At 41.3% G+C, this 13,681-nt stretch overlaps 1 protein-coding gene across 2 annotated transcripts in view; it reads left to right on the top strand.

The window, feature by feature from the left end:
• alk (ALK receptor tyrosine kinase) overlaps positions 1-13,681 on the top strand; it is a 446,259-nt gene that overhangs the window by 409,644 nt on the left and 22,934 nt on the right. For both annotated transcript variants that reach the window (XM_085343606.1, XM_085343605.1), the window contains exons 12-17: positions 251-416; positions 1,807-1,954; positions 5,374-5,484; positions 6,692-6,833; positions 9,116-9,283; positions 9,713-9,805. In XM_085343606.1, the coding sequence (XP_085199732.1) occupies positions 251-416; positions 1,807-1,954; positions 5,374-5,484; positions 6,692-6,833; positions 9,116-9,283; positions 9,713-9,805 (828 nt within the window). The remainder of the gene's footprint in view (positions 1-250; positions 417-1,806; positions 1,955-5,373; positions 5,485-6,691; positions 6,834-9,115; positions 9,284-9,712; positions 9,806-13,681) is intronic.

Here is a 13,681-nt window from a genome sequence, read left to right as displayed (position 1 = left end):
GTAGCATCTCATATGAGAAGCTCCAATAATTTACATATCTTTATATTTGGATTTACTGAAGTGAAAGTGGAGCAGTGAGGAATGTTGAAGTGGAATGAATGTTAGACAAATAGAACTGTAATTTCAGCCTCTTCATCATCTTTAACTTTGCTTAGCTGCATGCCTGACTGAACACAGAGTATGTGCCTCTACTGCTAAGCTCTGCAAAGTACTAAATGTTTTCCTTTAATTCCCTTTTCTTCATGTGCAGCCAAAAAATGGATTTTTCATACCTGTGGGGCTGTGGGCCCTGAAGGTCCAACTCCCACTCAGTGCCTAAACTCCTACAGGAACAGCAATGTCAACGTGACAGTTGGAACCCGGGGGCCATTCAAAGGCATTCAAATGTGGCGGGTCCCAGAAACCGGCTCCTACAGGTAGGACAGTTGCCAGCCTATAAAGCCTCAGAGCACACAAACATCAGAGCTAGCCATTTGAACACTGAATTTCCACTCAACACCCACTCTGGAATAATTGTATCTTTTTCTGAAGGGTCTCACTGTGAAGTCATTAGGTATGTGTGCTTCTGAGAGCTCAACACATTCTGTATACAGTACACACTTAACCTATCTTTCTTAGACATCAGCACTCTATGCAATTCACATTTTTCCAATGCCGGCTCTTCCTCACGCCCACCTCTGCTCCTCAGTGCAGCAGAGCAAGCAGTGAAATATTGCTATCAGATTCTTGCAGGAAGGAGCAGAGGCTGGAGTAATGGCAGCTAAATGGCGTGATTCACTTTACACCTGACTCTAAAATCCAAAAACACCCACCTCCGCTTCTTCGTTGGTAGCCTTTAAGCCTTCAAAATAGCTCAGCAATCAGCTTTAGCACCTTGACCCCTTGCCGCACACTGCTCCAAGATTAATGCTGCAATATCCAAAGCCTGTTTTTTTTTGTTTTTTTTTGTTTTGTTTTTTTTCCCAGGGATCAATATCCCTCCGGTGGGCATTCATGACAACATGAGCCGTTTAACTTAGATTTGACTTGGAACAAAAATTTCTCTGAAAGCTGCAAGCCTCCCACATCAGCACAAAAGCAAACGCACACACACCGCTAAGCTCAGCCAAAACCTCCATGTCTTAAAATACCTGACTAACAGCACAGACCGGACGGCCTGAACACATGTCCAGAGTTTCAGAAAGCACCTTCTGTCTCCTCAAAACTGTACAATTGTTCTTGATGCGGCCTGGCCCAGCTGCCAAAGCGCTTAAATGAAGTTGACAGACGGCCACAGAGATGAATATGCGCTCTGCATCTCCCACAAGTCATTAGGCAAACAGCTGAGGTAGCTGCTACTGAGCACTGGGCAATGTTCTGTCTCCCGATCAAGCTCGACCACCAGGGAAGAAAAATATCGCAGTGCTCCCAAAAACCAATCAAGTTGTTTTTTATTTGTCTGGCAAGAAAACTGGAGCATTTGAAATGAGTGTTCTCCGATACATAGGTGTGTGTTTGCATGTGTGCTTGTGTGTCCCGTGCACTCTGGGTTCTGTATGGTTTTTCCCCTCAGTGTAATGTGCCACAGTAGGTCAAATGGTTTTTATTAAAAACACCCAGAGTGAGTGTGTTTTAGTGTATCCAAATGAATTTTGGCTGTTACTTGTTGTGCACTCAGGAATGCACGAGGACTCGGCCTCACAATATTTTTTATGCCGCTTGTTTCACACAAATAGAAATAAAAAAAAAAACACTTTCTTGTCTCGTTAGAGTCATTTTCCTGTTAATGACTTTTTGTGTTATTCATTTATGTTCATTAAACTCCAGGGTCACCGTCTATGGCGCCGCTGGCGGGAGAAGTGTCTTGACAACAAGCAGGTCACACGGTGCCTACATGACGGGAGACCTCCTGCTGAACAAAGGAGAACTGCTTTACATCCTTGTAGGACAACGAGGAGAGGATGCCTGCCCCAATGTGAGTCGTCTTTACAATAATTCACGGCAGTTTCGTAAGTCAGCTATCGCGCAGTAAATAGGAATACTGTTGCATCTGGGACTCTGTAGTCTACAGCGTGTCATAAAAGCAAGATAAACTTAAAAAATGAGAGTAAAATAGCTGTAAATGCTGCAATGAATCAGCTTTATGAATGAGAAATCCCAACATTTCTTTTTTATGGACACACAAACTGTGTCAGTGTAAGAAGATTGAAGTTGATTCTAAATTTGCTCGAATGATATTGCTGTCCACTCCGTAGAGAGACTAACATATTCTCACATTACACATTATCCAAAAAACAAGATCATTAACTCCCTGCAGCCTTCCTCAAGTACGCTGAGGTCTGACTTTGGAAACCCAGACAATTCATGGCCTCCAAAAACTGTTCAACTTTCTGCTCCAAGCTTGCAGTGATGGCCCCGCCGTGTCTCTCAGGCTCACTTTAGCCAGACTCAGATGCACCCATCTACCCAGTAATGTTTAAAAACGTTGCATAATCTGGTGTGTTTGACATGCATACACATTTCCAAAGTAGTGGAGGAAATAATGTGATGTTACGGAGTTTTTCTTTTTCAATATGCCCTCATTTTGGATTAATTGGAAGCAACATGCCTTCTAAAAGTTTGGAAAGGGTAAGGTTTGCTACTGTGTTGCATTATTTTTCATGTAACAATGTCTTGTAGCTTTTCTTCCTATTCTTAATTGATATGGGATTTTAGCCATTCAGCAGGTCAGGATCCCAAATCTTTATTTATAGAGCACATTTAAAACCAGCGTGTCACAAAAACCCCTAAAATAAATGACTTTCTAATGATTGATGATACACTACATTCAAAATGTTTACATAATACAACACATCAGCATCCTATCTGTCTCCCTTTGACCGGGAGATGATCAAAAGTATTTTCCGACATTAACTGAGAAATTCAGCTGTTTAATACAAGATTTAAACAGTTAAGAGACAAACGACTCCTGCACAAATCCATAAAACCTAAAATAGTGCACATGTGTCGTTTTTTTCTGGTAGTTGTTGAATTAAACCAGGCCTTCCCTTAAAAGTATTACAGCATACGTTGCTCCAAAACTGTCATATTTTGTTCAGCATTAATTAATGAGGCTTTCAAAGATGTTTAAGTTATCCCATGCAGCGTGCATAAATTTGCCACCCTGTCTGATATGACCAAGGGTTGGTGCTTTTGAACTATGAGCAAACAACAAGGTGGATGGGCCCTAATGTATTTTAGCCTGCAGAACGCAGCATTGATGATTCCCTACAGACTGATTTTGACTGTACTGGGTTTCATCTTTGCCTGCAGAGCTTTTTCCAAATTTCACCATAAATGAAGAAGTCACTAAACAATATTCTTCATTATTTTTACTGTTAGTATTTTCCCCCACAGGCTTTACCCAATAATGTTACTTAATAATCTTTTTAAATGTGAGATTTTCCACCAAGTCTTTTCTTTTTTTTTTCTTTTTTTTTTTTAAGCATTAAGCAACTTGGAAACAGGGTTGCAAGAGAACCTCGTGTATCTCAGATAGTTTACACTAGCTGGACATGAGGCTGCCCAAGTGCCTGTTTGAGTTTTGTGGCTTTGCTCTCTCGAGGCAGCCTGTCTAGCCTTTCAACCGCAGGTCCTCACCACTGTCATCCAGTTATTAGTTTTTAACACAGTGCTTTCTGAAGTGCTCTGTACAGACAGCACTGAGAGAGACTTGGCTGTTCCAAAGTGAAACTGAAGTCATTTAAGGTTTCTCTTATTTTCCCCCAGTTCTGACAGCGAGAGGCAGCAGCTCTCTCCAAAGGGTCGTGCAGAAAGTGATTTGTGCTGCAGAACAGTGTTTTCTCACACCTGGCTTTCCCTTATGTGACGGAAATGATGATATGTCCCTCGTCTTTAGAATTATTCACTATGTCTTTTTCTTGCTGCGCCACACACACACACACACACACACACACCCTTCTGTTCTCATTCTCTCTAAAACACAAAGTTAACTTAAATTGAGAAGCTGCACAGGCAGAAATGGCTGAGAGGGAAGGAATAGTGAGGAAGACTTTCCCAAGAACATTTGAATGCACTCCTTTCGACCCCGTCTACTTGTCAGTCACAGTCACAAAAGTCCCGCCCCTTCCTCCGTTTCAGACAGCTTTCAAGAGTGTTGCCTGAGACAGATGGAGGGAGCTGAGAGAGAGCGATGAGCGACTGTGAGAGTTTGTATGAGACTCAGACAGAGCGAGTGAGGTAAACCTATGCCCTCTCACTCTTAAAGTGGGACTCGCTCCAGGCAGTTCAGCATCATAGCGCACACCATGCAGACACATCAATTCACAGGGTCTCGGTCGGGGCAAAGTCCCTGCCTCTGACATTATTTGCCAACAAAACATCCAGGTTCATTTTTTTCAAGGGAGCTGAGAAAGAGTGAAACAACACCATGCTGACTGAGAGGCTGTCTTTAATGGGTAACGTGATAAATCGGCTGTAAACCAAATAATTAATGGGCTGTTCTTTAAAAGTTTTTCACACGCCTTTAAAAGGAAATGTCTAATTATTCAAACTTACTCAGCCTGCAGTAAACGTGAATAAAATTGCAGGAGAATCAGAGCAAGAGTGAAGGGAAAGGCTTGCAAAATGACAGTGAGGCCTGCTATGATGTATGGTCTGGAGATCTTGGCACTAACAAAAAGACTGAGTTGGAGCTGAGTGGAAGATGCCAAGATTTTAACTGGAAGTGACCAGGATTGAAAATTAAGGATTATAAATGAAATGGAGAGCTCAGGGTGAGCAGTTTGGAGACAAAGTTAGAGAGGCAAGGCTGGTTTGGACATGTGATAAACCGGACAAAGACTGTTAAAGATGGAGCTGCCAGGTAGGAGGAAGAGAGGGAGACCTGTGGATGTAGTGAAGGAGGACATGCAAAGGGTTGGTGTGACAGAGGAGGATGCTGAGGATAGGATGAGATCCGCTGTGGCGAGCCCCAGAGGGAGCAGTTGAAAGAAGAAGACCAAATCATACTTAAAAGCAAATATGACAAACCACAAGCAAAAATATTAAAAAATATTATGATAAATACACTGGTATTGTGTGATTATTTTTTTAACAACAACCCTAGAGCCGGCACCATTATCAACTGAGTCACAAGATTATTTTTATACAGTCAGCATGGGATAAGTAAACATGTGAGTCACTTTCAGATAGTCTTGCGAGGGGAGCATTGGTGCTTTTCAGTTCCTGTGTGCATGTGAATATTTCTGCTTGGTATTTGCACACCATTATAATCCTCAGACTCACAACAGCTGCGGTCTGGCAACCGCTCAGCTTTTTCATACGCGGCCGACATCCACGAAGGCAATTCTGTGGCAAACTGACATGTTTCTCTCTCTGCGTCTCTCCCCGCAGTCTAACGGCATGCTGAATAAGATATGTCTGGAACAGAGCGGCCCAATGGTGAACAAAACACAAGTGAAAGGAGGGGGAGGAGGCGGTGGAGGGGCTACGTATGTATTCAAAGTAAGAAGGAGCTGAAGGGGATGATGATGTGCTCAGAGATTTTATTTTTAGCAACTGCTCATTTATACGGACGTTGATTCCATTGATAGTCCAGTAAAAACTATGTGCAATAAAGGGATTTACTGATTGTACCATTTTGAGCCATTATAGATGTTTATCTCTTTGTTTATCATGCTTTTGTTGAAATGTGTACTTTAAAGTCCTTGAGCTTCACGTTATTCTGTCTTTTTTACATTTAGCCAGCAAAATTGATCGGCCAGTAAAATCAATAAATATCATTTTAATAGTACATTCAGGGCACTGCAGCATTCATCTGATTCCTGGCATTGAGGTATTTTTATTGGCCTGCTGCTCAGTATATGAAAGATTATAATTTTAAAGAGCCAGCACCCCAATCTAGGACACAGGTCTTCATATCCATGTGTTTACTCTCATCACTGAACAGATGATTTGACCAGTAGGCCAGTCTCCTTAAAACCAAGCAGGCAAAATACGCTTATTTGCTTTCTTGCCAAGAGTCAAAAGCGAAGCGTCTTGTGGACAAAAAATGTGTGTGTAGTCTAAGCTCAAAGAGAAGGCCTGTTTTCAACTCAGGAAAAAAAATTGATATATAATCACAAAAGACCTTCAGGTTGGATTTAGAATTGTGTATTTATTGTACAAAGTGTCAGGAAGAAAAACCTCTCAAAGCTGCTGAAAGGATTATGATTGCCTTGTTTTTGAATGGTACATCAGAACGCTTTCAGACAATAAAAATAAATAAATAAGCAAACAAGAGAAAGGAAGTCTAGCATTCAGCTTGGGGAGATATTTCAGTTGCTGTATAATGATAATGATGGACTTTGCTCTTGTGAACGACAGCTTGGAACCAGAGGGAACAGAGGAGGTAACAAAAACCTCCACTGCTAAAGCTCACTAAATGAACTCTAATTAGTTTACTCTGTACAAAAACACTCTTTTGGTTTGCTGCTGGTTCCTTGAGTCTCACTTTGAGGCTCATCAGTTTGTACAGATTAAACAAATGAGAGGTACCTTGTCCAGTGAGCGTAAACTGCGGTGGATTTCCCAGGTCAACCAGCTGCGATTCTCGTGTTTGTGGACCATACACACACTAGAATGAGGCGAATTTCCCAAAAAACATAACCACACCTTTGAAGAGCAAATCCTGTGCCACTACATAAAGTAACTGTTATCAATACTGACCCAGGTGGACAGAGAAGTGTACATCCCTCTCATCATCGCTGCTGGGGGAGGTGGCCGGGGATACAGCAGCCAATCAGAGACCCAGGAGGAGCAAATGGACTATGACCCTAGCCAACCTGGACGCAATGGGAAGTCACACGCTGCAGGTATGCTACACACAGCTTTGATGTAAGTGTTGGTTGTATTTGTATGTATCACAGCTTTGTTCCCCTGTGGGAAAGTGCACTCTTTGTGACTGCAGTTATGTGTGTGTGTGAGTTACAGAGCTGGGTACAGGGAGAGACAATCTACTGTGTGAGTTTGAGTTATAGAGAACAAGATAAAAATGGTTGAAATAATGAGAGTAGATGAGTAATGCAGTGTGTATGGCTTCTCTTTCCTCGCTCTAGGATGAGCCAGGCTGTGTCTGTTCTGTTTTCTTCTGCGTGCATGCAAAATAATAAAGTTTACAATTGGGCTTCGACAGTGGAAGTGTTTATTTGCATGTCTGCCCGTCCTCGGAAACACACCAGTTTATCCTGAAGGTGTTTACTTCCCACCTCTGTGTGCCAGCATTTGTGTTATAACAAAAACAAACCGGCGCGGCCCTCCTCACGACTCGCCTCCGAGTTTGCTGGGCAGAACCGCACGCTCCGCTCTGCTGGTGTAACGTCACATCCACACTCGCTGCAGGTTTCATTAATCATGTGCTTCAAGGAGCAGCCGAAAAGCATATAAGGTATTGATTTTTACATCTTCTCAAAGCCCAAGGTTTCAGTTGGAGGAAACTCTGTGAATAAAAAAATGAAATGTTAGCTGTGTGTGGAGGCTGCTGGGACGCTGGGATTTTGGGGTTGGTTTTTTGTACCTCAGGTTTTGGGGGAAAAATTAAAAATAAAATTGTCTGTTGTCAGCTGTTATAACTAATGGGTTAGTGATTGCTGTGTATGTACATACTGTATGCCGATTGGCCAACATTTAAGCCACCTGCATAATTATATCCTCCCTCTAGTGCTCGCATTAGCTCTGATTCTTTGGCATATAGACATGCGACCTCTGCGGGTATCCTGACTCATAAAGTCCAGACTGTCTTTCGAGTCCTTTGGATTGCAGGCTAGGGCCATAAACTGGAATCCAGTATATGAAACCAATGCAGAACTGCCATAAACCGGCACTTTTTCTAATGGCCAGCAGGGGGTGTCTCCTTTGGTTGCAAATTGCAACTTTTATCTGCTTCCTTGTCACAAATGATTCCTACAGAACATTTGATTCCTGATGCGGCCCAGAATTGAACCAGCAACCTTTGCTTCCCAAATAAAAGGTGTTTAATTTGCTACACCGCAAAGAAAACGCTTTATTGTACATATAAACTACACGATCAAAGTCAAAGGAGCTTGCAAAGAAAAGCGTCTGGACTTCTTTAAGTTGCTTGAAGACGTTTCACCTCTCATCCGAGAAGCTTCTTCAGTTCTAAGGTCTTCTCGGATGAGAGGTGAAACGTCTTCAAGCAACTTAAAGAAGTCCAGACGCTTTTCTTTGCAAGCTCCTTTGACTACGATGACCTGGATGACTGAGAACCTTCACAGACATACCCGATCAAAGCTCTTAACTTTTATATTTTAAAGACGCCCATGTAACCATTGAATTGTCATCACCTTTAAGAAATACCTGAAATAATAATAGTAGTGCTTGAATAAACTATATGATGGCTAGACAACCTTGTGCATTTCTGCTGAGTTACTAAAGTCTATACGCGTGTGTAATACACAGAATAATATTATAATCTGTGATATTTTGGAGGGTTTTGCATTTACTTAATATGATCGCAACTTCCCAGTATCACCCTTAGCAAAACTGAGTTTGACACCACTGCTTTGGGGCATGGCTAGTTAAGTATGATCTTGCTGTGTCCGTGGTTTTGCAGTCAAATCTACCTGTTAAATAATGTGTCAAAATGCTCATGTTAACTAGAGTTACTTCACAGTGGTTTCTCTTGTTTGTGGGACCCTGGTAGATCTGTCGTGTTACAACTGAATCTTGGAGAATTTTGGGATCTGCTGAAGTTGGAGTCAGGGTCAACGCCTTGGGCAGTTTTTGTGATGCAATATCCTGCTGGCAAAAGCAGCTGATCTCGTTAGCTGCCAATGCAAGATTTGGGTTGCACGTGTCAAACTAACATCCATGACTCAAGGTGTCCTAGCAGAACGCTGCACTGTAACGAGATGATCAATGCTACTCGCTTCACTTGTCAGTGGTTTTAGTTTTGTGGCTGATCAATGTATCCGTCTCTACTTGGTATGCATCTTGTCTTCTTTGCCTGTAGACATGCAAAAGTACTTTAATATCATTTGTCTCTTTCACAAACTCAGTCTTATTCACTACATGTCACTTCTACACGCGCTGCACTTTCTCCCTGTCATTATCAAATGTGTGTTATGTTTGGCGACAGGTGGAGGAGGAGGTTGGAATGACAGCGCTCCTGTCAGCCAGGGCGGCAAACCACTGGTGCTCGGGGGACAGGGAGGGCAAGCCTGTCAAAAGTTCTGGCAGACCCGTGGCGGCTTTGGAGGTGGCGGAGGTGGCTGTATGTCCGGCGGCGGTGGCGGAGGCTACAGAGGTCAGTTTGAGAAGATTTCACAGAAAAAAAGTTTTAATAAATAAATTGCCTTGAGCTGTCAGGTACGAGCCAAATGTGAATCTTGTAGGGCCATCTGTGTTTTTATAGTGACTGTGACAGGATGGCAGAGTTCATACAGATCAGGGATCAGACCCAATCCCAGAGACAGCTGCATGTCCTCTTCCTCTTACTGCTCAATCGACTGCAAATTGATCTGGATCAGAGTTTCCTCATATATAATATATATGTAGCATATGTATCGTCTTGTATTAAGTATAGTTTTTAAAGCACTTTAAGCTGATATTTAAAAATTCAGAGGAAGTCTGACTAACAGAAAACCTTTGTTTTTGTCCCATCCTTTAGTTTTTATATGGATGATATTCAAAATGTGTTGATTGCAATGATTTCTTTGCCTCCTGTGTTTTCCAGGTGGTAACACCTCCGCAGATAACAACCCTAAACATGATGGTGAGGATGGCTCGTCCTTCTTCAAGGGAGAACCCTTCATCCACCCCCTTAAAGGTAATGCCAGGTGATTCACATACAGCCAGGCTAGTCAGTAGTCAGCACCTATCATCAGCATATTAGCATGCAGCATTTGATGCCTTTGTAGTGTCTGTAGGTGAGAGTTAATGTGTTTGTACTTCACAGAACGATGAGAAAACTGTTTTTGCAATTGACATTTTAAATTAGTTTTTTTTCATGGTACATTGAGATTGCTTTCAGCAGAATAAGCAGAAGAATCTTGTAGAGGTGTGTAGAGCAAGAGGAGATCGGGATGCTTCACTCAGCGAAATTAAAAAAAAAAAAAGGTGCCTCTAAAAAATAACACTGCAGATGTGGACAGCTGTTCCATAAAGGGACACTCTGGAGCATTCACTTTAAACAAAACATATTGTTTTATTGATTAACGTGCCTCCAGATGGAGACAATAAACCGATCTGTAAATTAATCTGGTTGAAACCTGTTGATCCATCACTGCTAGATTTTTCTTGTTTTTTTGAACCTGGTATGAAGTGAAGTACAGCCTGACTGTATAAACATTAGGGGTGCAACAATACTAGTATCGATATTGAACCGTTCGATACAGTGCTTTCGGTTCGGTACACATATGTATGAACAATACAACATTTGTAATTTATTTTATCAACTTTCCTTCTGACGATGCTGTCTGTGTTGAGCGCTCAGTGGATCGACTACTCCGCCTAGGCTCGACAGTGCAGCCTAGGCGGAGTAGTCGAACGCAGATTCACTGAGCCAGGGCAAGCTAGCTAGACAGAAGTTAAGCTCTTCTTGCAACATGGCAAATTGAACCTCCCCCACCCTAATTCAGATGTGGCGTTTGGAACTATTTTGGTTTTCATGTGAGTATGACCCTGAAGGTAAGCGCGTCATGGACAAAAGTAAAACAGTATGTCGGATGTGCCATGCAATGCTCAATTACATGGGTGGGAACTAGTGCGTTAGCGCAGTTAGCTCGTTAACACGCATGGGGCGATCTGTGGTAGCTCGTTAACGGAGATTTGCCGTGTTGTGGCGTTAACGTCATTTCAACGAGATTAACGCTGACAGCAATAGTGGGAACACAACGAATATGACTGCACATTTACTCCGATATCATTCTAGTGCAAAGACAAGTGTAAGCAGACAAAAACAACAAGCACGGATGCTACAAACTGTACCCGAGTTATTTAGCCAGCCGTTAGCACATGATTCTCCTCATGGGGACCTGATATGTTTAATATGCTGCTGAGAATATACCCCAGAAGAAGCGTATAGTATAGCTTTTATTTTGGAAAGAGCCATTTCTCTGTAATAAACTCTCTTTTCCAAACATGAGTGATTTCTGGATCAGATAGATTTTTTTTTTTTATTACTTTGTTGTTTCAGCAACATTAAATTTAAAAACTGTACTTTTGAGTTAAAATATATATTTATAATTTTAATAAATGACAAATTAAAAAGGCATGAACATTTTTTTGTATCGAAAAAATATGAATGAAATGTATGAAAAAATATGACACCAAAGTATCAAACCGAACCGTGAATTTTGTGTATCGTGGCACCCCTAATAAACATCTATACATGTGTATACATCACCCAAGACTTTATCTTTGCTCAGTTTTATAGAGATATACGCCATTTATGTGTTTGTTGGGCAGCTGAGGCATCTGCGGAAAAGTCTTTGCTAAAAGGGGGGAAAAAGGTAAATAGAAACACTGTGTACTGCATTAATGACATGTTTTCCTGAAGAGGAACAATACATGATTGCTTTTGCACCACAAAAGATATGCAGTCCAAAGTGCCGGAAACCACCTTAGTGTGAAGTCTGAGTGACAGCATCACTTTGTGTCTCAATGGAGATTCAAGATTCTGGCACATTTTAAAACCAAGTGTTAACAAGGGTGCGTTTCCCATTTAGAAAAAAAAAAAAAAAGGTTTTGACTCAGATTCATCTATTTCTTTTGCAGAAATGTCACTTGTGACAATGGTGCGTCTCAATTTGTCAAAACCTTTCAAGGAAATCAAGGAAATTAATTTCCTTAATAAAAAAGCTAAATTTTGTTTCATTAAACTGCACAGAAAACATCAGTTTTAAAACCAAAAATCTGTCGTTTTCAGTCTTCTGTATTTCTAACTCTGGCTTTGTAAGTACAGAAGGAAATTTCAGCAAAATTCCAAATTGTAATGCACCATTAGAGACGTAATCCAGCGCACATCAGCTGCTCTCAGAATCAACCCTTATGGCTCAGCTGATAGGCTTTTATATATCCAGTTTGCACTAGACCAGCGGTCCCCAGCCTTTTTTGCTCCACGGACCGGTTTAATGGCAGACAATATTTTCACAGACCGGCCTTTAAAATGTGGAGGATAAATACAACAAAACAAAATGATACGACCACGACAAAAACTGTGGTATTTTGTAAATATAATAATAAACACAAATTCACTGTGTAACTGTGTAACTTTATTAGCAGCGTCCCCCTGAAATGCGCCTACAACGTTGAGAGTAACATCCTCCTCTCTGCTCCTTAATACTCTCTGGTCGCTATGGTAACGCATAAATATTTCTTTCAAAATAAGACACACAACTACAACACGGGAAAAGACCCAGGGAAACCGAGTTAACGATAAAAACCCTGAAAACCATAAATTTCACACCCGAGCTTCAACTCTCGCGTCCCGGTACCAAACGACTTGTGGCCCTGTACCGCTCCTTGGCCCGGGGGTTGGGGACAGCTGCACTAGACTATTATGCAATTCACCTCTACACATTTATACTTCTTTCATGTTTGTACAGCAAACATTGTGGCTCTAAAAGTCAAATATCAAAATGCTACTTTGGATTTCTTTAAGTTTAGCTAAAGTGTTCTGACACTTTATAGCCATATATATATATATATATATATATATATATATATACACACACACACACACCTAAGCTACAACTGAGTGTCCAAGAAAGGTTGCTGGAAGAATCCTCTAATCCTCATCATTTTGTCTGCATCTTCATATTTTGTCCTTCAGTGTCTACTTGCCACATTTTTCAGGATGTACCAGATAGCTATAGCTGCACTTTGGCAGTATTATAACAAATGAGATGTTACCCTATGTGACAGGTAATGCAATTAAACAGGCATTTATAGCCATCCATATGAGTTTTAAACTGTTCACTTCCTGAAACCACTGCAGCAGAAGTGTTGTATGGATTCACAGAGAGAAAGTGATGTAAATTGCTGTTACACAGTGAGGGGCGGTGAGGGAAACATCAGACTTCACTCTATCTTAATTAAAGTAATTGTTTTATTATCTCTTGCCAACATCATGCACATGCAGACAGCAACTTCTCAAAATGGCTCCCAATCCATTTCCTGCTCCCTTTAAATACTCTAAAGACACACCTTCTTAATACACACTGGCCTATAAAAGAGCTGCAATTGAGGCAGGCTTCCTCTTTACTGGGAAAACAAGATGGCCACCACAAAGGTAACCTGCAACACTTTGTTACTTAAATGCTTTCCAACAATTGCAGCTGGGTAATCCCCTAAAAGGCATGAATTGTTATCAAAATACACAAATGGCTTATTGTAATATCTGTAATGTGATAACTAAAAAGAATATCATCCGAGTAAAGGTCAGGTTTAAGGGCATTGCTGTAAGTCGTAATCACAAATCTCTACGGCATCAATTTCCTTTGAGCTGCACTGGGAGATTCTTGAGCTCAAACAAAAACAGTGGGTAATGCAGGATCGCCCTGCTGTGTGCACTGACAGGCCTAAAAAGGATCAAAAATGATTTTGGTAATATTGACAGAGGCAACAGTTTGCAATACGGATTCCTAATCCACCGAATACGGCATACTGCTTCAAATCCTTTGTAATACAGATAGGGTTGCAC

The sequence above is a fragment of the Diplotaxodon limnothrissa genome, linkage group LG19 (assembly GCF_057381915.1).
Source record: "Diplotaxodon limnothrissa isolate DT_005_m linkage group LG19, D_limnothrissa_male_GT1.1, whole genome shotgun sequence".
NCBI lineage: Eukaryota > Metazoa > Chordata > Actinopteri > Cichliformes > Cichlidae > Diplotaxodon > Diplotaxodon limnothrissa.
This window is presented reverse-complemented; position numbering and strand designations above follow the sequence as displayed.